The 23043-nt window shown below is 51.1% G+C and overlaps 2 protein-coding genes across 4 annotated transcripts in view; one reads left to right on the forward strand and one right to left on the reverse strand.

Moving 5' to 3' along the window:
• Positions 1 to 3789, forward strand: part of MRPS5 (mitochondrial ribosomal protein S5) — a 24187-nt gene extending 20398 nt beyond the window's left edge. For both annotated transcript variants that reach the window (XM_027967113.2, XM_027967114.2), the window contains 2 exons: positions 1027 to 1163; positions 3411 to 3789. In XM_027967113.2, the coding sequence (XP_027822914.1) occupies positions 1027 to 1163; positions 3411 to 3635 (362 nt within the window). In that variant the 3' untranslated portion in view covers positions 3636 to 3789. The remainder of the gene's footprint in view (positions 1 to 1026; positions 1164 to 3410) is intronic.
• LOC101117493 (myelin and lymphocyte protein-like) lies at positions 1400 to 22078 on the reverse strand. Of its 2 annotated transcripts, none has more exons than XM_060413985.1 (4): positions 21470 to 22078; positions 12393 to 12560; positions 11159 to 11281; positions 1400 to 1942 (listed from the first exon to the last, which is right to left on the reverse strand). In XM_060413985.1, the coding sequence occupies exons 1-4, from the start codon at positions 21560 to 21562 to the stop codon at positions 1940 to 1942; spliced, it is 387 nt and encodes a 128-aa protein (XP_060269968.1). In that variant the 5' UTR covers positions 21563 to 22078; the 3' UTR covers positions 1400 to 1939. The 2 variants fall into 2 exon arrangements, with proteins under 2 accessions (XP_060269968.1, XP_027821598.1); XM_027965797.3 differs by lacking the exon at positions 1400 to 1942 and adding an exon at positions 8095 to 8289 and having other exon boundaries at positions 21470 to 21779.
• Positions 22079 to 23043: the final 965 nt, after the last annotated feature.

The following is a 23043-nucleotide window of genomic DNA, read 5'->3' on the forward strand; positions in this document are numbered from 1 at the left end:
AGTTTTATGCCTGGCTAATCAGAGTGCTAGAGAACTTCGCAAGTGGTGCAGTGGTAAAGAATCTGCCTGCCAATGCAGGAGCCGCAGGAAATGCGGGTTCGATCCCTGGGTCAGGAAGATACCTGGGAGAAGGAAGTGGCAACCCACTCCAGTATTCTTGCCTGGAGAATCGCATGGACAGAGGAGCCTGACTGGGCTACAGTCCATGGGGTCATGAAGAGCTGGACATGACTGAGCAGCTAACCAGCAACAACATGGGAAGGGATTACAGGTAGCCAAGAGTAGGGTGAGTGGCTGGAGAGGAAACCACTGAAGATTTAGAGGCCAGCACGGAGGTGAGAAGGGTGGGCCAGTAACTAGGAGGCAATCTGGGGGAGGGTGTGTTACTGAAGCCAAGAGTTTTTCCGGAAGGAGGAAGTGGATGATGTCTCTATTCAGTGCAGCTGACCATTCAAGGAGGGTGAGAACAGGGGTGCCTGGTGAGCCTTAGCTAACATGGACATGGGGTGCCAAGAAACTTCAGGCTCTCTGTTAGTCTTAACAGCCCTATTTTTTTGTCCATGTGTTTAACAAACTTATAGGTATGTATAGTTTAAAATTAGTCATTTAATTAGTTTTTGGTTGTGTGGATCTCTGTTGCTCCTCACGGGCTTTCTCTAGCTGCGGTGTGCGCACAGTCAGGAGTTGTGGGGCACAGGCTTAATTGCTCCGAGACATGTGGGATCTTCCTGGACCAGAGATCAAACCCACGGTCCCTGCATTAGCAGGCAGATTCTTCACCACTGAGCCAGCAGGGAAGTCCAGAAACATATATATTATTTACTTGGTCCTTATAGCATCTCGTTTAAATCAGTGTCATCCTGGAAGTTTGGGAAGTTGTGAAAGGCCACCCAGCTGGGAAGTGATGAACCCAGAATGTGAACCAACATCTGAACCCAGAGCTGGAAGCCATGTGCAGCCAGCAGGTGGCGCCACCTGCACCGTGGGCGAGTGGGCAGGCGTTTGACTTGATTTTCCTCTTTGCAGGCTATGGCCTCCGCTGCCACCGAGCCATCACCACCATCTGCCGGCTCATCGGCATCAAAGACATGTATGCCAAGGTCTCTGGCTCCATCAACATGCTCAACCTCACCCGGGGCCTCTTCCAGGGGCTCTCGCACCAGGTAGGTCAGCCCTGCGCTCGGAAACTGAGGAGCCAGTTTGTATTTCCGTGGCGTGCTCTGAGACCAGCGTCTCCTGGGCAGTCCTGGAGTTGCTCTTGGGCCACCTGAGGACCAGGCAGTCTCTGGCTGCATCAGGTTAATTAATCCAACTGAAGAGGTAATTCATGGGGATTATCCTTTTAAAAAAAGCTGCATGGGTTTTTGAAGTTTTAAAGTTAAGTATTTTTAAAAGCCAGTAATTATAATCTGCTTTTATTATGGAAAGAATATGTGCTTGTTCAAAAACTCCGACAACATAAAAATGTTAAATAAAAAGAGAAAGTCCCTTTGCTAATTCTGTCCTTTCAGCTGGAACTAGGGTGGAGACCCCTGGGCACTTGCACTCGAGAGTGGTCCCGAGTCAGTTTCATGTCGCCGGCAGAGGTTGTTCAGGGCGACATCTGAGTCAGTAGGAGCCGTGCACGCGGTGGTTCAGGTTATTTCTGCACAGAGATGGGGCCGCCGGGCCCCTGCCCAGGTCACCCTCAGCCTGGGCTGGGCTCACAGTCGCACCAGTGGCAGGGGGGAAGGGCTGTCATTGCAGGGGCCCCTCCTCAGGTCTGCAGGGCTGGCTTGTCCCTTGAAAGAAGGGCTGGGTGGACCTCAGCAAGGCTGGGTGAGCAGGATAGCCGGGTTCAAGAGGCATTCACGGGCCTCCATTTGCTGCGGACTTCGGCGGGTGGACAGAGTGCGCTGGCTGTTTCTGAATAAAGTGATCCAGGGAGTAATTGTAGTGGTCACTGTTCAAAACAGGAAAACTAATTGAAAGAAAAGCTTTGCCTCAAAGAACGTCTTTGATCAGCTGTGTGTTAGTACTGTCTGAAAACATCTTTCAAAAGCACTTCTAAATTTAAACTTACTTTTAGAGACTTAATTGTTGGGTGTAACGTAAAACCTTTGTTTTGGGGTTATATGGTCAAGCAGACCTGCTCTTCATGTGATATTTTGTTTTGTGTTAGTACTTTGAATCTTTGGCTACAGTGACTACGTATCCTCTCTTCTAAAATGGCATCAGCTATAAAAAGTTGCGTTGTGCTACTCAAAGAAAATGACACCAGTGTAAGCGACGTGCCACTGATGATAAGACACTCCGGTTTATTTATTTGTTTATGAATTAGCACTTCTCTCTTCTAACTTCAAATATATGCAGGATTAGAATAGTGCAAGGTGTACTATCCTCACGGTGTTTTAGGTATTTTAATATACTATCTGTAAACCGTCTATCGAGTTTACTCCCCTGTCTCCAGACTTTTATGGCTACCATCTGTTATGAATCCTCACGGCTCTGTTACACACCAACAGTTAGCTGCTCATGCACCCCCAGCCACCCCCAGTCATTTTGAACCAAATCTCAGACATATTTATCTCACACATAAATATTGCATCATATATCTCTAAAAGATAAGGATTAAAAAGTACCGGACAGTACTACCGTCATGCCTAAAAAATCACCAGTAGCTCAATATCAAACATCTAGTCAGTGTTCATAGAAATGTATCCATGTCAGGTTAAAAAACATTTTTTATATAGTTTATTGAATCAGATGGCAGAAAAGATCAATACATTTAAAATCTCTGCTGTGTCTTTTAAATCACTTTTAATCTGGAAGTTCTGTTTTTCTTTTTTCTCTATGTTTTTTGTTGTTGAAGAAATCGGGTTGTTTGTCCCAGTCTGGTGCTGGATATCTGAGGATACTTGACGTCCTCTCTCCCTGCATGTCCCGTAAATTGGCAGCTAGAGCAGGGGCATGATGAGATTCAAGTTCACTTTGGGGCGCAGCATGGCACATGACTGGGAGGGTGGGGACAACAGGAGACCGGAGGCCAAGGCCCTTTCTTCATGGCCCTTGGGGGTGGGGAGGTGAGGTGGGCTGCTGCTGCCCCTAGCAGGTCACCGTTAGCATAGCCGCAGGAAGTTCCTGCTGTTTAAGTTAAAGACTTCAGATTTTTTTGTGTCTTTTTTTTTTTTTAAGTAAAATCTTACTTTCAATCACTCTTACATGTATTCAGTTAGCTAATAAACCTGATATTATATTACCTGGGCCACATTTCCTGCTGTATTAATCACCCTCAGTTAATGAACTCTAAAGAGTTGCTACATTTTAATCAGGCAGATAGTTCTGCCAGGCCAGGTGAACATCAGGGGCAGACCACGTAAGACCAGCCTCACAGACCTAACATGGTGTTCTCTCCGTTTGGTTGTGCCCAGGAAACCCACCAACAGCTGGCTGATAAGAAGAGTCTTCATGTTGTGGAATTCCGGGAGGAATGTGGCCCTCTGCCCATCGTGGTTGCCTCACCACAGGGGGCCTTGAGAAAGGATCCGGAGCCGGAAGATGAGGTTCCAGACATCAAATTGGACTGGGACGACGTCAAGGCCATGCAGGGAATGAAGCGCTCTGTGTGGTCAGGTTTAAAGAGAGCTGCCATGTAGGCCTCCCTCCTGCCTCAGCCAGCCTGGCACTGGGTGCTTCCCGCACCTGGGAGAGACTCATTCTCTCACACTTGAGATTGTTGGGTTTTTTTTAAAAAAGGAAAGGCCAACCTTACATTTCTTTATTTACAAATAATAAAAAATGCAGATGTAATTGATTGAGCATATCATACATACCAGTCACTGTGATAGGAACTTTACATACGTGTCTTAGTTAAAAACTACTTCAAATATTTATTTAAACTAGTAAAAATCAAATGCATTGGGGAGGCAGGGCTTCTAGTCTGACCTGATGAAAAATAATGTGCAGCCAGTTACTTGACTGTAACACAATTAGAAAGCTGAGGAAAACATGCAAGCTTAGTTCTTTTTGACTCTAGAAATTCTCTTTTTAGTAAACCTCTGTATCCGTGTTTGGGTGGTTGCTCTAGGTATTATTAATAGCTCAGCGATAAAGAATCTGCCAGCAGTGCAGAAGCTCCAGGAGATGCCAGTTTGATCCCTGGTTTGGGAATATCCCCTGGAGAAGGGCATGACAGCCCACTCCAGTATTCTTGCCTGGAGAATCCCATGGACAGAGGAGCCTGGCGGGCTACAGTCCAAGGGGTGGCAGAGTTGGACAGGACTAAGGCGACTTAGTGTGCGCACACTAGGTATTACATTATGCTTATGTCACTTACTGGTGTTGACTTTGTACTGGTTTGAGTGAAGGATACGAACCTTACCTGTCTTCAAATCCCTTTACCTCCCCTGTTTGTATAATTGTTTTAGAATTTCCTCTGCCTGCACTGAGAACCACGTTAGACTCATTATACTTTTGCTTCAACCATCAAACGCAATATCGAAGCTCAAGAAGAAGAAAAGCCTATTTTACTGACCCACGTTTTTGCTCTTCCAGTCATTCTTCCCTGGTATTCCTAGAGTCCTTTTGTCATTTTGAGTGGGGCGAAGCCAAGCTGCCCTCCTGTGTATCCCCTTTACTCACATGCTGGCCACACTCCCCACACTTCTGATAGCAGATGTGGGGGTGGAGTGGAGGGGTGTTTCCTTCCCAAGCAATCCTCTGCAACACCAGCTGGATGTCCTACAGTTTAGCTCAGTTCTGACACTGCCTACCTGGAGCTTACGTCAAGACTCCCCTGGCTAAGGGCTCAGTTCCCCAGGACTGGCCCACCCCACTTCATAGCCAGTCGCAAGTCTGGTTGTTACTAGGCTTCGGACTGATAACTATAAATCAGAAGTTGCTATGACTTTCTGCCTGCCAGTTTGGTATAAAAGGATATGATAAAGGGTACACATGAATTTCCAGATGGGAGAGGTGCAAAACTTTTTAATTTTCAGAGAGTCTAGTTTTGTTTTTTATTGTATGCATCTGTGGCATTCTGTTGGAGAAGGAAATGGCAACCCAACCCAGTGTTCTTGCCTGGAGAATCCCAGGGACAGAGGAGCCTGGTGGGCTGCTGTCTATGAGGTTACACAGAGTCGGACCCGACTGAAGCGACTTGGCAGCAGCAGCGGCAGCAGGGCATTCTGTACAAGAAATGATTGTTAAATCCAGTGTCATGAAGCGTTTGCCCTGTGTTCTCTTCAAAGTTTTACAAGTTTGGGCCTTACATTTAGGCCTTTGGTTTCTTTGGAGCAAATCCTCATGCTGTGCACCTTAAGCTTCTCCAGTGTTACGTGACAACTGGATCTTAGTAAAACTGGAGGGGACAAATGGAGGGCAGTAGGGCAGGAAGGCAAGGGAGCAGCGGGCAGAGGGTGCCCAGGAGGCCCACCGCGAGTGCCAGCCCTAGCACCAACCCAGTGGGCGCACTTGGCCAGTCTGGTGCCCCGCAGCCTCCTATTCTCCATCTGTAGTGGCCCCAGCCCCTCCTGGGACTGCTGTCCCCTAGGGCAGGCGTGGGGCAGACTGAGGGTGCTGAGGCCTGGCTGCTCAGGCTGGGTGGGACTTGGCTCTTTGTTCCATGAATTTAAAGACACGCAGTTACCTTCTTCACAAAGCACCAGCTGGACTGGGGGTGGGGGCTTTGATTTTAGCGGGCTGCAATATGGACCTCTGACTCTTGGTCACACAGAGACATCAGGTTCTGACTCCTTTCTCTGGCCCAAGGAGGGTCTTGGGTCTTGGTTCCATGAACTTAAAAACACCCAAGTATACACCTTCACAAAGCATCGGTTGAACAGGGTTCTTTGGCCTCATAGGGGCTGCAATGTGGAGCTCGGTGGTTGCCTGAACGGGCCTGGCCTTGACTGCTGCTCAGAGCAGGCAGCCCTTTCAGGAAGTGCACTGTGCCCAGGACCTGGACCCAGCCGCGTGGCCACCTTCAGAGTCTGCTGGTGGTCCAGGACTTCCCTGTGCCGAGTGTCACCCCCCCCTCCCCCGATGTCCTCTGCCCACTGGCCTCAGGTCCACTACAAGGTCTTGTCTCACTGTCACTTCCTGAGAAGCCAGAGGACAGACCTTCGTGGGGACAGGTCTGGGCACCTGAGGGCAGGGAGTGACTAGAGAGCTTCAAGGGCAGAGGAGGCCAGCCCCATCAGCTCCAGTTCTGACCAGCGAGCGCACCCATCTCCCTGCCTGTGGAAGGACAGTCGTGGCTGTGTCCTGTGCCCAACTGGGAGGATGACAGGAGGCGCTCTATACGGGAGCTGCCTGGCCCAGGGCAAGAGCTCCAAATGTGGCAGGCAACAAGGTCACAGTGCAATGTGGGTCCTTTGGGCAGTTGTGTTTGAGTTTTGGTGTGACCAGCCCTTTGGTCCAGGACAGGGCTGGACCAAGAAGACAACCTCTGAGGCATGTCCCACTGTCCTTGGGGAGAGCAACGAGTTTTGCCCCAGAGGACGTTCCCTCCTGCTCAAGACCCAAGGGCAGAACTGAAGAACTGAGGCATGCTAGCCATGAGGGGCTTGGGGAGCAGACAGCACCTCGCACCTGGAGGTCCCAGCACAGAGTAGGTGCTCCGTCAGCATCCAGTCTCTGTGGTCTGAGGACCTTTCTGCTATTGCCCAGCTTCTTACATGCCCTCTTCGCCAGGCCACATGGGTTTCCTGGGAGCACTGCACTTAGCAGGGAGGACTGCCCACTGGCCAGAACTTGTACCTGCAGACGCTTCCTAAACAGCTGGATGCAGACAGAGCTGAGCAATGAGATGCACCAGCAGGAAGACTGGACCAAGGTTTGCTGGGGGTAGGGAGGCCAGCGGTCTGGGTGAAGGGGAACAGGGAGGGCAGTTTCTGAGGCTTCCCATCTTCATTACATCCAGTGCGAAGAGGATGCAAATCAAATGCCATTAAAACTGCACATTATAAAAATGACTCAGGATACGAGGGGTGAGAAAGTCACGTCAGAGAGTCTTCTGCAAAGCTTGGGACTAACGAGGCTTTAGTGTTAGACCACTGGCAGCTGAAAAGGGGGAAAGAGAGCATGTCACAGCTTCCTTATAAAGAGAATGACTGAAATTTCAAAACCTTGAGAAAACTTGGGAAATTCAGCTAAGCCTGCAGTTTCTTTTTTTGGGGGGGGGGTTGAACATGAGCCTGTGTTAGCATCACTGGTACTTTATGAAAAAATGGGACTTCCTCGGTCAACACTTGGTTGCAATTTTTGTTAAACATGTGACAAACTTCCTATCACTTCTTTGTATTTAAAATTTTCAGGATAAGCCCCGATCAAATCTTTTGCCCCTAATTTACTGCAACATTTTAAGAATTTATTTATTTGGTTGTGCTGGGTCTTAGTTGTGGCATGTGGGATCTAGTTACCTGACCAGGGATGGAACCTGGGCCCCCTGCATTGACAGCATGAAGTGTTAGTCACTGGACTACCAGGGAAGTCCCTACTGGAACATTTTAGCTGAAGGTTTAAGTAGATTCAGTGAAAGTGGCCTTTCCTGGTACAGTTACTCTGGAATAACAAACAGCTGTCATCTGAACTGCCCTTTGATGCTGCTTCTGAGATTTGGTCTAAGCAAGGATTCCTTAGAAAGAAAGCTGACATGATGGTGTTGCCCACATGGGAGAATTAAAAAAAAAAACAAAAAATAACCCCATGAGAGTATTGACCATAAAGGCACTTTATAAATTATTTGAAGAGTTTATCATGTTTCTTCCTGCACATCGGTAAATATTTGCTGGGAGAGTTTTCTCCTCTGTGACGACTAGAATATCCTTGAAGATGTAAGATGTCCTTGAAGACCTAGAAACACGCTGCAAGATGAATACTCAAAAGAGCCCATGGAAAATTGCAATTGACAGTAACAAGGACTCAGTCCAGAGACCAGTGGGGATCCTTGTTTTGTGGTCTCTCAGATCACAGTCCCCACTTCCCAAGCCACCACCGCCTTCAATAGGAAATGACCCTAGAAAGACTTCTCAACTCTTGGAGGCTACAGGTAGCAAGCCCTTTACCCTGACACTAAGGTACATGAACAGTCAACACAGCACCCACAAAGAGAGAGAACGTCGCTTTTTGTTTTATTTTTCCACAATCGAGAGCAATTCTGCAGCCTCAAATGTTATGCTGGAAGACGGCCTGATTAGTGACCACTGTCTGTTTTCAGGAATGTTCTCTGTTCCTGTAGGAAACCTTGCATCTGATTAAAGAAAACACAGCATGGACCATGTACAGCAGTGTGGCTATGATTGAAAACACCTGCAACCAAGAAAAATAACCATTAACGGGGGTGCCTGGTGAGAGGGCAAGTCATGGGCCTTCCAAGCTGGGCTGGCTGCTCGCATGACACTTGGCCCTGAAGTGTGTGGACAGCCATTGCTTCCCGTCACTCACACAGTCATCCTTTCCTTCAGAGCCCAAGTGTAGCCCAGGATGCTCTAGGCACTGACTCCAGTGACCTATTGCATTCCCTGACCTTGGCATGCAAAGTCAACCATCTGCCATCACACATCTCCATTTGGTGCCACCCAGCTGGAAACGAGGGCCCTCAGAGACCCTTCCAAAGATATTTGCAGGCAAATATCCCCTGCTCTTCATGGAAAACCTCCTTCCTGCACACCAGGACGACCAGAGTCCCCCAGCTTTGATTCCAGCAGCCTGGCTCAGAGAATATGACCGCGTGGGTTTGCTGGCTCTGGTTAAGGTCTCATTGCTGCCTGGACATCCTCAGACCCCCACCAGAATTTTACGCTAAGATCCTGAATTTCACAACCATAGGCCAGGAAGCCAGGACACGGGAAGTGACGGACTGGCATGGGAAGGAGGAATGTTGAGCTTTTACTGAAAGGAAGGGGCTTACTGAGAAAGCTGCTGGGAGCAGAGGCTAGGAAATGTGGCAAACAGTCACACTGTGCCTGGTCAAGGCCCTGACCTGCCATCTTTTCACCTGGGCACCGTCTATCCTATCACCCAGCTCGGAGCGGCTAGCCCCGAGGGCTGCCTGCCCACAAGCAAACATCTGCATCTGGCTTGGCCTTGGGTGTGGGGTCAAGATTTCCAGCTGCTGGGGTTGGGATGAGGGAGGTACCTACGGGTTCTCTACTGTGGGGTGTAGAAACAGTCATCTGAAGGTGACGGAGGAGGCGGATGACCCTCCCAAGGACAAGAGGAGCAACCCAGGTGCTGCCTTGCTGTAGTTGGGCGCCAGCTTGGGAGATGCACCCGTATGGGAGAGGCTCCCACTCTGTGGGACAGCTGAGGGGGTTCCCAGGGACCATGAGCGGGCCCTGCTAATGGAACTGGGGAGCGGCTGGGAGCTGAGGGGAGCATGTGGCTTCCCCAGGGAAGGGGATGGGCCCCTGGAGGCTAGCAGACAGGCTTCGAGGCTCTATCCCCGGGACCCCTTCCTCTGGGAGCAGGAAGGGCACCCACACTAACCCCCTTCTCAGAGCCCCGCGGCGCCCACCCCGTGGGTTTTATTTCAATCTCTGTTCTGTTGTTCACTCAGTGGTGTCCGACTCTGTGATCCCATCGACTGCAGTACGCCAGGCTTCCTTGTCCTTCACCATCTCCCGTTTGCTCAAGTTCATGTCCGCTGAGTCAGTGATGCTGTCTAACCATCTCGTCCTCTGCTGCCCTCCGATCTACCCTTCCCAAAAGGTGTGAGGGAACACAGCTTTGGCACCTGGGATGGTCATGTTGTGGTCTGTCATCACATATGACCTAGGATTTCCTAGAAATCTAAGTAAGGAGTAATGTTTCTTCAACTTTTTCTTGCCTTTTAAACAATGTTTATGGTTAGGAATGCATCTCATATGAATTAGCACCCTGATGCAAGCCTACACAAGCACAACTCTGGAAAAGAGTTCTAGGAAACAATACATTCTCATTCCCTGCCATTCTTTTTTTAATTTATGTATTTTTAATTGGAGGGTAATTGCTTTACAGTATTGTGTTGGTTTCTGCCATACGTCAACATGAATCAGCCACAGGTTATACATATGTCCCCTCTCTCTTGAACTCCCTGTCATTCTGATCCATTTCAGCAACGAGAAAATTAAGTCATGAACTCACGGCCCCCTAAGGGGTCTTGTCCCTGAAGTGGGAGGATGTTCCTTTTAGAGCTTAGGGACCTGCAGGCAAGGTGCCCCCAAGACACAGTCTCACCCCATCTATTCTAATGGGGTGAGGGAGGTTCCAGCCCCTGTTCTACCCATTGCTACCTGGGAAGCCTTGGAAAGAAGTGGTTTAATAGCTCTCTCATCCTCCAGGGAAACAAAAAGAATTGCTATCTCATTTTACAGGTGAGCAAACAGGCTCGGAAGGCGCAAGAGACTCGCAGAAAGAATTAGTGTGAGGTTCACACCCTCTTACTGCACAGGTTCGCAGAGCAGTCAGGAAGGAGATACCGTGGACAAGAGACAAAGGGCTAATCCCAGAAGCAGACACCCACAGCTGGAGGTCTGGACACGCTGTGCCTGGAGGGGCCTCCCCGCAGCCCCACAGCCAGGGCCTGGGAGGCACTGGCCCTCAGTTTCCCATCCCTGGTCTCAACACTGCCCCCACCCTGACCGCGAGCTTCCCTGGAAGACCCTCAGGGACAGCCTGGAGCCCAGGTGGGCAGACTCTGTGCTCACATTTGTGCTAAGAGTGTGGGTGACGGAGCACTTGGCCTGGACCCCCGGGCCCTCCAGTTCCTGGTCACCCCTGGGGGGGTTGTGCAGGCTCTCGGGGCCCTGGTCCCCCGTCTGTGAAATGGGTGTGATAACGGCACCCGCATTCTCGGGCTGCTGTGAGGGGAAAATGAGACTGTTCACAGGCGCTCCGACAGCGCCAGGCCCCCACGGTCACGCCGCCTCCCACGTCTGCCCCGTCAAAGCCCGCCCAGGCTCAGACTCCTGGCTAGCGCAGGCCTGGGCACTGCAGCTCTGACTGTGCCCGAGGGGGTCTGGGCGCATCAGTTCCCTCGTCTGGGGCTTTGTTTTTCCAGAAACGAGGGGGAAGGTTTACTTGGTTGAGAACTAAGCAAACTAAGAACCACCAGGGAGGACTCAGGAACCCTTCTGCTCAGAAGCCCCGTCGGTGGGCAGCCGGAGCTGTGGACACTGAGGCTGAGCTGAGGACTCACCACAGCGGAGATGTTTTCACTGTAATGTCTGTATATGTCATCTTGCAGGCCGATAGTGACCAGAGTTTCCAGGGCAGAGGCGCTGAAGTAAAACAGGGCGGCGAGGCAATGGTAGGCTGTGTCCTGCAGGTCAGAGAGGGCCATCAGAGATGGGGTGCCAGTGGTGGCGTGGGCACCTATGGTCCCGGGGGGCCCATTGACCCCACCTGTCGCTGCCTGGCCAGGCCCCTCTGTTACCCTCCATGGTTTCCTTTTGCCCCTTCCCCGCCCAACCTCCAATCCACCCCAGCCCCCTCCTCACAAGGACTGATTAACTAACCAGGGCTGCTCCTTGGTTTGGGAGCCAGAGTAAGGACTTTAAAGGAGCAGGGACTTTCACCTGAGATGAGATCTAGTAAGGGCTGGGAGAGGGCCTCTTGGATTGTTGGAAATCGGTTTTGGACGTGAGATGTGTTATGCACGGTCACAGTCCGGAGCTAAGATGTGGTCTTGGCGCCAGTGCAGAGTGAAAAGGTTAGGCCGTGTCCATTGTTTCGTTGTTCATTTTGGGGAGCAGTCTAGTGGGGCTCCAGATAGTTAAAAGGAGAAAAGTACTAGAACGGGGCTTTGAGTAGTTGTGAATGGAGGGGGTTCTAAAGTGTAGGCTGCAGGCCTTTGGAGAGGAAGAGGCCTGGCTAACGGCCCCACCCCCGTCCAGGGGAGGTCAGGGCAGGTGGCCCAGGTGTCAGTTTCCCCTCTTCACGGCCCTCAAGGCAGAATTCATGCGGAAGGGAGATCACAGGCCATCCTCTTCCCCGGCCAGGCTCCTCTCTGGTGACCCCGCGTTAGAGGCGGGGACGGGAGCGGGGCAGTGAGCATGCCTCACACTGGGCAGCGGGACCCACCCCCGGCGCCCCGGCCCCTCCCTGGAGGCGAAAGCCAGTCCTGCTGGGTGGTGGGAGAGGCCGACCGAGCCCTGGCAGGTGCGGGAGGGACAGGGAGGGATGTTGGGCTGCTGGTTTCCAGGAAAGGGGTGATGGCAGAGGAGAAGGCAGAGCAGGCCCTGGAGACCCAGGCAGGGACAGTGTCAGTCAGCCTCCTGCCGCGGGAGCCCTGGGCTGCTGTGGGCCGCTCGGCCTTGGAGGGCGGGCGGGAGACACCAACAGGGCTCCTCACCCAGCACTGGGAAAGCCCGCCTCCTGGGGGAGAGCGTCCATCACTACCCCCTGCCCCAGACATGCAGGGCTGGACTCACCAAGGTGATCCAGAAATTCCAGTTCTTATGGGCACCAACAGTGTAGAGGAAAAGCAGGAGCGTGGTGACTACGAAGCAGGACACAGACACAAACAGGACCCAGCCCTGGACCAGGGGGACAGGCACCTGGGTCAAGAGAATGAGGATCCACACCAGCCCCCCAGAGACCTGCAGAGGGAGGGAGAGAAGGGGTGACGGTCAGACCAGGAGAGCCTAGGCCCAGAGGTTACTCTGGGGAGCCAGGGCTCTTCACAAATATTTAATTCTGTTAATCCTCATACTGAACCATTTGTGAGATGGGCAAACTGAGTCATATACAAGGTAAAATTTTGTTAGCACTAGAAAGGACTTATGCCATCCAGTTTTATCATTAGAAGAGCTAGTTCTGAGGTTATATCCTTCCTAATTTTTGGATGGCAGAAAGCAAAGAGGAACTAAAGAGCCTCTTGATGAAGGTAAAAGAGGAGAATGAGAAAGCTGGCTTAAAACTCAACATTCAAAATACTAAGATCACGGCATCTGATCCCATCACTTCATGGCAAATAGATGGGGAAACAGTGGAAACTGTTGTAGATTTTGTTTTCTTGGGCTCCAAAATCCCGTGACTGCAACCATGAAATTAAAAGATGCTTGCTCCTTGGAAGAAAAATTATGACAAAACTGGACAGCGTATTAGAAAGCAGAGACATCACTTTGCTGACAAAGGCCCATATAGTCAAAGCTATAGTTTTCCCAGTCATCATGTACAGATGTGAGAGCTGGACCATAAAGAAAGCTGAGTGTCAAACACTTGATGCTTTTGAACTGTGGTGCTGGAGAATACTCTTGAGAATCTCTTGGACTGCCAGGAGATCAAACCAGTCAATCCTAAAGGAGGTCAACCCTGAATACTCATTGGAACCGAACTGATGCTGAAGCTCCAATATTTTAGCTACCCGATGCAAAGAGCCAACTCATTGGAAAAGACCCTGATGCTGGAAAGATTGAAGGCAGGAGGAGAAGGGGATGACAGAGGATGAGGTGGTTGGATGGCATCATTGACTCAATGGACGTGAGTGTGAGCAAACTCCAGGAGATGGTGAAGGACAGGCAAACCTGGTGTGCTGTATTCCATGGGGTCACAGAATCGGACATGACTGAGCAACTGAATAACAGCAAGTATTTTTGATATAAAAATATCCTTTCTTTTATAAAATGGTAGTGGCTAGTTGATCCTTTTGGTTTTACTTTGCAAAATGAATTAGCTACACTATGCTATTAGCATTAAAAAAAGTTGGCCCCTAAATGACCAAGTCCAGGAAGCACTCTATCTACTGGAGACGTGGCAGGAGTGGGAAGGACCCAAGAGGGCCTGGTCTTGGATGACCTAGGGCAGGCATGAGAGAAGTACTCTTTTCCTCGTCATTATCCAGAAGACACCCTGCTTGCTGTCCTCAGGGTCAGGGAGCTCCAGGAGCGTAAGGACAGATGTAGAGGTCATGACCTCAGATCCACAAAGCCAAGGGCTTGTAGACAGGCTTGCCCTCATTTGGAAGGACCTTCTTCCCTCCCTGTGCCCACTGGCTTTACCCAGCAGGATACAGAGGAATAAGGAGGTTTCATGAAAAATATGAATGTCAGCCGTAAGAGACAAAAAAAAAGAAAAATCCTTGGACTCTTAGATCAGACAGGAGTGGGTTCGGTGCAAGAAAAACAGGAGATCTGATGGGAGGCACCCAGGGGGCCGGCAGCGTGGTGAGCTCACAGCAGTGCGCCTGCAGCAGTGAGCAGAGCGCCCCAGCCAACGGCGCTGCTCTGCAGGGCCCCAGGCTCTCTCTTTGGGAAGGGTGTGGGCGTCAGTTTTACCCTTCTGCCCTTGTGGTCGAGGATTCTCTTCTGATTCATACACCTTGGCCAGGTAGGAGATAAATGCCAGTCCCTTCCCTGCGGACGCATGCTGAGACCTAGTGTCTCAGAGAGCCCCGTGTGTGTGCCAGGGACATGGGCAGAGTCACGTGTCAGGCAGGGAACAGACCCCAGGACTGGCCTGCAGCACAGGAAAGGGTGCTCTCAGAGTGGGCTTCCAGGTCAGCGGGGTATGAAGGGCTTAGCCGCACCGGCACCCACAGTGGGGCACCGTGAACGGCGGCCACTGAGGGCTGGTCTGTCTTAGGGAGGAGTCCTAAGATGTAAGAGCTGGAAGGGTGGCCCCCTTCTGGCCAGGTCCCTCGATCCACAGTGTCTGGCTTATCAGCAGGCAGCTGGAGGGCACGATGGAGGCTCTGGGAGATTGGGGGCAAGGTTTAGTGCCAGGGGTGCCCTTGCCCTGAAACAGTGCCCGGCCAGACGGTGATAAACTGACACGACAGGCCCAGTGGTAACTGCTCCTACGCCTTCTGGCAGATATAGCAGTTTGCTATTAATACATGCTCAGAATTCACAGAGCTTTCCCCAGGGTCCTGGCACCGTGCTGGTGCCACCCTGAAGGCACAAGACAGGAGGGGCAGCCACAGCATCCTCTTCTCCTTGGTCACCACCCCTGGTCAGGCTGGCCAGAGCGGCTCCTGGCAGAGGACATGCCCACTTCTGCCCTCCGTTTCCCCTCTTTGGGGAGAAGAGTCTTTGGGACGCCCTTCTTGAGATAGGTTATCTGTGTGGTACTTGACCCAGAGACAAGTTGAATGTTCCCTCAACAGCCTCACCCACCCCCGAATCTACTCAGCGTCCTGCCTGAGAAGGGCCTCTAAAGAAAAGGTGGTGTGGATCATCCTTACTGCCCCTGCCCTCTCCCCACTTGCCCCCTTTCAGCACACACTAGCCAGGTGATCTCAGACCATGCATTTGAGGCATTAATAAATTAATAATTGCACCTGATTGCTACTGAGCAGTAACTGTGTGCATCACTTGTCTTAAGAGCTTTGTGTATATGACATTCACTTATTCCTCACAGCATCCCACAGGTTTATATTGCCATGTCCCCATTTTATTGATGCAAACACTGAGGCACAGTTGCCTGCTCACATCGCCACAGCTGCTGAGTGCCAGCTTCGACAGGCTGGCTGTGGAGCCCAGGTCACACACCCCTGCGTGTGTGAGACATTTACACAAGGTGACGCAAGGGCAGCTCACCATGACACTGCCCTCGTATGTAGGGTCGGCTCTAGAATGGCCGGGAGAAGAGCGGCAGTGGTGGCGAGGAGACGGCCCCACGAGCCTTGCTCCTGCTGCTAGCTGTCCTTCGGCCCTGGGGCTGGTGAACTGCAGAGGAAGTGGCCCTCCCCCGCCTCCCCCCGTGACCCCACTTCTGGCAACAGCTGCGTGGTGTGTGTGGCTCAGAGAGACAGGCTTACAGCACCCAGTCGTGCCTGTCTCCCTCTTCCTGTGACGGCCCTGCAGCCTTCAGAGGTCAGGAGCTCCAGGGTAGGGGTGCAGGCCCGGGGAGAGCTGCCATTCCCCACCAGAGATACCACTCTTCCCTGCTCCCCGGCAGTGTCCTGGTCTTGCGGGGGGAGTGGTGTCCACCCTGCTGACCTGGAGGCTGAAGGTCTGGCATCTGCAACTCCCAGGCTATTGGGAAGTCAGGTATGGGAGTATGGCCTGGGAGTAAGCAACAACTCACTGGACCACAGATTTTAAAAAGCTGATCAAGCCTTTCACACCCGTTGGACTAGCAGAAAATTACAAAGTCTGACCCCCAAGTGAGGCAAGGTCCGGGAACAATGGAGCCTTTGATAAGCTGCTGGTGGGAGTCAGGAAGGTTATACAATATGGGAACCTTCTTTCTAAAAGAATGCAAAGCAGGCCAGGGTCTTGGGAACAGTCTGCGCAAGCAGGGGTCCCAAGCTTAATTAATATTTATTAGCTTCTTGGTAACTCCGCTCCTGGGCTGTGGAAGGGGGAATAACCCTTTTGGACACTGATGTGCTAACATTTGGGAATAGGAGGATGTGCAACCCCTATGACCCAGTGTGTGTGTTCCTGAAAGAAATTCCCAACATCCAAGAATGTTCTTTGGCAGTGCCGTCTGCAATATCAAAACGAAGCAGATTGGAAATCGCCCAAACGCCAGTCAACAGAAGATGCATAAAGAGCGTCAACATGTACGAACCTCAGAACAAGGCTGCATGAAAAGCCTGTTGCACAAGGATATGTACAGGGCAACAAAACTTTCATAAAGTGAGAAAACATAAAACCACACCACGTGTAGTCATAGGTAGTTAGGGGTGCAGTCAAGTTTTAATCTTGAACACACATTCAGCTTAGGGGTGGTTCTGTAGCTGGAAGAAGAGACAGTAATAAGCAGAGTATCCAGGGGGCTTAGATGTCATCTGAAAGTTCTGTTCCCTTAATACTGAGCGGAACATTAAGACTTGACAAAACAGAGATAAGTACAAGGGCATTCATTAAAGTATTGTATATGGTGTAGTGTTAGCCACTCGGTTGTGTCCAGCTCTTTGCAGCCCCATGGACTGTAGCCCGCCAGGCTTCTCTTTCCATGGAATTCTCCAGGCAAGAATACTGGAGTGGGTTACCATTTCCTTCTCCAAAAATATTATATATACTTTTCTATAATGTTTGAAATAGTTCTTAATTTTTAAGAAGCTGAAGTGGAGGGGTTTCCCTGGTGGCCCAGTGGTAAAGAACCCACCTGCCAATACAGGAGAGGCCGGTTTGAACTCTGGTCTGGGACGATCCCTCATGGCTCGGAACACTTAAGTCCGTGGGCCACTACTGAGCCTGTGCCCTGGAGCCCGCGCGGCTGAGGCCCGCATGCCCTCGAGCCTGTGGGCTGCGAGAAGAGGAGGCGCCCACACACCTCAGTGGGAGTCAGCCCGCTCCCATAACCAGAGGAGCCCGCACAGCAGCGATGACCCAGCTCAGCCCAAATAAATAAATTCTTCTTATTATTTTTAGATTCGCTTTTTATTTATTTATTTATTTTTGGAGGCTAATTACTTTACAATATTGTATTGGTTTTGCCATACATTGACATGAATCCGCCACGGGTGTACATGTGTTCTCCATCCTGAACCCCCTCCCACCTCCCTCCCCATCCCATCCCTCTGGGTCATCCCAGTGCACCAGCGCCGAGCACCCTGTCTCATTCATTGAACCTGGAAAAAACAAACTGACGTGGAATTGGCACAACAGGAAATGAACCATTTCACCTTGACCAGTCGGTGGTATTTAATACATTCATGATTCTGTGCAGTCTGCCATCTCTAACTCCAAAACATTTTATCACCCCAAAAGGAAGCACCATGCCCATTAAACGGCTCGCCATTTCCCTCTCTTCTCAGGCCCTGGTAAACCACCGATTTGTGTTCTGTGTCTATAGCTTTCTCTATTCTGTGCCTTTCATATAAATGGGATCCTGCACCATGTGACCTTTTGTGTCGGTTTCTGAGCATGGCGGTTTCAGATTTATTAAGTCTACAGTTTGGATCAATGCTTCATTCCTTTCTAAGGCTGAGTAATATTCCATTGCATGGAATGTCACAGTTTCTTTATTAATTCACCCGCTGATGGGACATCTGGGCTATTCCCACCTGTTCGTTATTGTGAATGGAGCTGCTATAAACATGCATATTTATGAACCTATTCAGCTCTCTGTATTCAATTCTTTTGGTCATAAACCTAGGTTTGGACTTGCTGGGTCATGTGGTGATTATTATTATGTTTTTGAAATTTTAATTAAAAATTTTAATTTTACATCGGAAGATGGATGATTAACAAAGTTGTGTTCATTTCAAGTGTGCAGCAAAGTGATTCATCTATACATACACATGCACCTATCCGTTTTCAAATTCTTTTCCAATTTAGGTTATTAAATAATATTGAGCAGAGTTCCCTGTGCTATACAGTAGGTCCTTGTTGGTTATCTATTTAAAATATAGCAGTGTGTACATGTCTATCCCAAACTTCCAATCTATCCCTGCCCCTGCCCCTTCCCCCGGGTAGCCGTTTATTCTCTGTGAGTCTGTTTCTGTTATAAATAAGTTCATTTGTATACTTGGATTTGCACATAAGCAATATCATGGGATATCTGACTTATTTCACTTCGTATGGTCATCTCCAGGCCCACTGATGTCGCTGCAGCTGGCACTATTTCATTCTTTTAAATGGCTGAGTAATATTCCACTGCATGTATTTCCTCATCTTCTTTACCTATTCATCTGTCAATGGACATTTAGATTGCTTCCATTTCTTGGCTATTTTACACTGTGCTGCAAAGAACACTGAGGCGGACATTTCCTTTCAGACCATGTTTTTCTCCAGATATACGCCCGGGAGTGGGATTGCAGTATCATACGGCAGCTTTATTTTAGTTTTTTAAGGAGTCTCCATACTACTGTTCTCTATAGAGGTTGTACCGATTTACGTTTGCACCAACAGTGCAGGAGGCATTTCCTTCTCTCCACACCCTCTCCATCATTGTAGAGTTTTGTGATGATGGCTGGTAATTAATTTTGAGGACTTACCAAACTGTGTTTCATAGCAGGTGAACAAATTTACATTCCCACCAGCAATGTCTGAGGGTCCCAATTTCTCCACATCTTAGCCGTAACGTATTTCCCAGTTTTTTGATAACAGTAGTCCTAATTTCACGTGGAGTAGTAGCTCATTGTGCTTTTAAAATATTTCACTTTTTCATTTTGTTTTCACTGCTGCGGAAGCTCTTCCCTAGTCGTGGGGCGGGGCCCCTCTCCAGCTGCAGCGCAGCCTGCTCTTGGCAGCGCTTCCCCTAGTTGAGGAGCGCAGGCTCCGGGGCCTGCAGGCTCAGTAGCTGTCGCACAATGGGTCAGTAGTCACCGCGGCTTTGATTTCATTTTCCTAATGATGAATGATGATGGGTATCTTTTCACGTGCTTATTGACCATTTGCATGTCTTCTTTGGAGTACTGTGTATTCAAGTCCTTTGTCCATCTTCTTAACTGGGGTGTATATGTTTTGTTGTTGAAACGGTTCATAATTAAAAAAAAAAACATAAACAGCCCTCCCCAGATTGACCAGCTCCTTCCTAGGCCCTTTAGTTCTCTTTCCACACATCAAAGCACGTACAGCTTTGTATGTGCACCACTTGTACAGACGAAAATGTAAAGAACGGGCCTCTGCTTTCTTTTCTGCCCTCCCAGGCACCCAGTGAGCCCATCCCCAATTCAAGGAGGAAGTAAAAAATCTGGGATGACACTGAGGCATCAGGGCCCTCTAGAAGTGGGAGGGGTGTGATCCTGAAAGCAGGGGCTGATGGGGAAGAGAAAAAAATTACTTCTAAGACAGGTGTGAGAGAAGGATCTGGGGTAAAGGAGACATTTTTCTTAGAAGCCGCTACTATCTGCAGGCATCAAAATGACGCATTTCAGGTAGTCCATAGAGCTGAGATTTCCTACACCTGGTTTTCTACTTTTGTTGATTTAGGGAGATCCTCCTCATCATCTAGGACTCCCCCCAGCAGGCTGGGCTCATCCTTCACTCTGGCACTCCATCCACTAATCTGTGATGACAAAAGAGGCCGAGGGCACTGGGAGGTCCCTTCTGTGATGCCGGGATCCCCCTACCCCCAGCACACACACTTGCTGCCACCTGAGCCAGACCTTGTCCGCGCAAGAGGAGGAGGGTGCACCAGAGTCTTCTGCATGAAGCCCAACTAACACACTCCTGACTCTTGTTATAATGCCCCCCAAACAGTTACAAAGGCAGAGCAAGCCGCTCATCACGGCAACCTACGAGACACTAGCAAGTCCTTTTGTTGCTGAAAAATTCTCTCTGCCCCGCCGCACCTCACCTTTAGCCAGCGTCTCTTTCGGTCACAAAACTTGCCTTTGTAAACACAGTAGGCTCTGAAGGAACCAGCCATTTACTACTTATTCCCTGGTCTTAGGTTCTACAGGATCATTTCCAGAAACCTTGAGCAAGCACAGGCTCAGTGCTGACTGGAAGCGGAGATGAGTGGTCTGGGAAGGGACATTCTAGTGGATACCAGTCCTTTCCACTCTGGGCCTGAGTGTCCCCACCTACAAATGGTGTGGCTGGCTAGCTCCAGAGGTGTCCAGGGCCTCGCCTAGATGTCAGCTCCTTGACCAGGCTACCTTGACCCCTTCTGCCATCTCCCCGAACCCTCCAGGGAAGACAGAACCTGCTTCCTTTGCTGTTCACATCTCCTTCACAATCAGGAGACAAGAAGCTGGGGTCCCGTTTCTAAACAGGTTTGGACGTTTTCTTTTCCAAGGGACTCTCCAGGCGGCCATTTCTGCGGTGGGGTTTCAGGGAAATGAGACTCGAGGCTTCTGGTGTTAAAGCCACAGAAGGAATACAGCCTGCCTGCCACCCCTCCACCGCCTAAGGCGAGGCCCTGGGAAGTTTAGGCTGAGTCCCACAGGGAGCACTTCACAGGAGCCCAGAGGAGGAAGTGCGTTCCCGCAGCCGCGGGTTGAGGCTGTGCGGCTCCAGTGTAAGGAGGGACCAACTGCAGGGGAAGGAGACCTTGGATGCTCAAGGTCACCCGGCTCTCACAGGCCCCTCTCCCTCCCTCCATGCTTCACACTGGGCACAATGACTGTGGCGAGCAAACTACGCCGCTTTTATCATTTCCAGATTGCCGAAATTCCGTTCACTCGCCAGAAACGTCCAAGAGAAAATAATCCGGATTCGGTTTCTCCTCCAACACCAGCCCTATCCCCACACCTCTTTTGGTAATACTTCATCTTTCTTTTGCCGATTTTTATATTTTTAAAACAAATTCCTAACCATGGAGAGAGCTGGGCGCCTCTACAAGGACGTCGATCTCCAAGAAGCCCATGGGAAGCAAGTTGGGAGCGCAGCTTTGGTACCGGCGCGCTGCCGGTGGACCCGGGCCAGCTTCCGACCACTGAGCCGTGTGTTTGGTTTCTCCAGCTAAGCCCCGGTGACGGTCTCCCCGTCGTCGTGGGCTAGAAGGGGCCAGAAGACTGCGTGTGGCGGTGGGGAAGAGACAGTCCTCACTCTCCTTCTCTACCCCACCCAGTGCCCGGACCAGGGCGCTCTCCCGGGGAGAGCGCGCGCGGCACTGCCCAGCCCATCCCGTCCCAGCCCGCCCTCCCTGGTCCTCCGCGACTCACAAACTCGAAGATGAAGAGCAGGTCGGGGAAGGTGGTGAAGACCGCGGAACCCCTGGGCAGCCTGTGGCCGCCCGAAGCCGTTCCGGTGGCCATGCAGGCGCGCGGGTGTCCGCCTCGGAATCAGAGGCGCGCGTCTCTGGCTCCGCGCTGACCGAGCATTTGCTTCGGGAGCCAGGTGCACCCGCGAGGGTTGAGGCCGGAATTTCGGGGCCAAGGAAAGAGGAGCCCCAGGCCGCTGCCGGCGGGGCCCTGCCACCGCCCTAGTCCGTCGGGCTTCGCCCTGAACCACCCGGGAGTAGGGGCGGGGACTTGGCTCCTGCGTCCCAGGTCTGCACTCCACCTCCAAACTCGAGCCTAACAAAACCACTTCGGCTAGGCGCTTCGCACACTTTGGGTCTTAGCAAGCGATGGTCACCATCCCTTAAGAATGATCTCTGTCAAAAACCAGCACTCAGAACTCCTTGTCTTCACACTCTTGCCGTCACCATTGCTCCAGCTGGCCTCAGGGCGGACTTCTTCGTCTCTCTGCTGGGTGAGTTAGCATCTGTGACCTCTGGTTCCAGGCTCCAGGAAGCGCCAGTTCCCAGTCCTGCCCACAGCTGCAGGGCCGGTGCTGAGACTCGCTCTGGCTTCCCGTCCCCTTTCCCTGAGCCCCAGGAGCCAGCACTGGGAACCCTGCCCCGTCGTCCCTGCACTCCACGCTGGAGCTGCTGGGCGATGGGTTGAGGGCAGTCACTTCGGCCTTGAACTTTGGAGCGGGGAGGGAGCCAGCACTGCCCAGTTCTTGCTAAGTGCCTAGGACCCCATAGGTTCTTTGTTCACATGACCTCATTTGATGCTGGGAGGAGAGCGCAGAGAGACCCAAGAGCACCCACCAGCCCAGCCTGGCTCCGGCTCGGGGTCCAGGGAGCTTGTGGAGGAAGGGACCCTTGAGGAGTGAGCAGTGGTTACCTGGAGGGAGGAGGCAGCATTCCCTGCAGAGGAGCAGCAGGCACTGGCCCCGGAGGATGGTCAGGCCCTGCTCCTCACGCTGGGAAGCTGCCGGATAGATATGGCAATCTCTGAGGGGGTCAGAGCCACTCTGCTGGGGAACCAGGGGGAAGAGCCGAGACATTCAGGACAGAAGGAAACAGGCACAGATGGGTTCTGCAAGAGGACAGGGAGGCGAGCCTGAGCAAGAAGAGGGGGGCAAGGTGCGCCTGGAGAGTCTTGAAGGCTGGAAAGACTATGATCTCTGTGGGGACCAGAGTGGCTCCTGGGGCAGAGCTGGAAAGGCCAAAGGCAGGCTGGGCTCGGGAGAAAAGAGGCAAAATTGTGTATATGTTGTTATTCAGTCGCTAAGTTGTGTCCAATTCTTTGCGACTCCAGGGACTGCAGCACGCCAGGCCTCCCTGTCCCTCACCATCTCCCAGAGATTGCCAAGTTCTTGTCCGTTGAATAGGTGATGCTATCCAACCATCTCATCTTCTGTTGCTCTCTTGTATGTGTTAATGAGCCTCACCATAGAATCAGAACTTTAAAAATTGGTGTTAGTTGCCTCGAAGACAAACCTGCTAAAAAACACAGGCCGTGGT

Source organism: Ovis aries, chromosome 3, assembly GCF_016772045.2.
Source record: "Ovis aries strain OAR_USU_Benz2616 breed Rambouillet chromosome 3, ARS-UI_Ramb_v3.0, whole genome shotgun sequence".
NCBI classification, from domain to species: domain Eukaryota; kingdom Metazoa; phylum Chordata; class Mammalia; order Artiodactyla; family Bovidae; genus Ovis; species Ovis aries.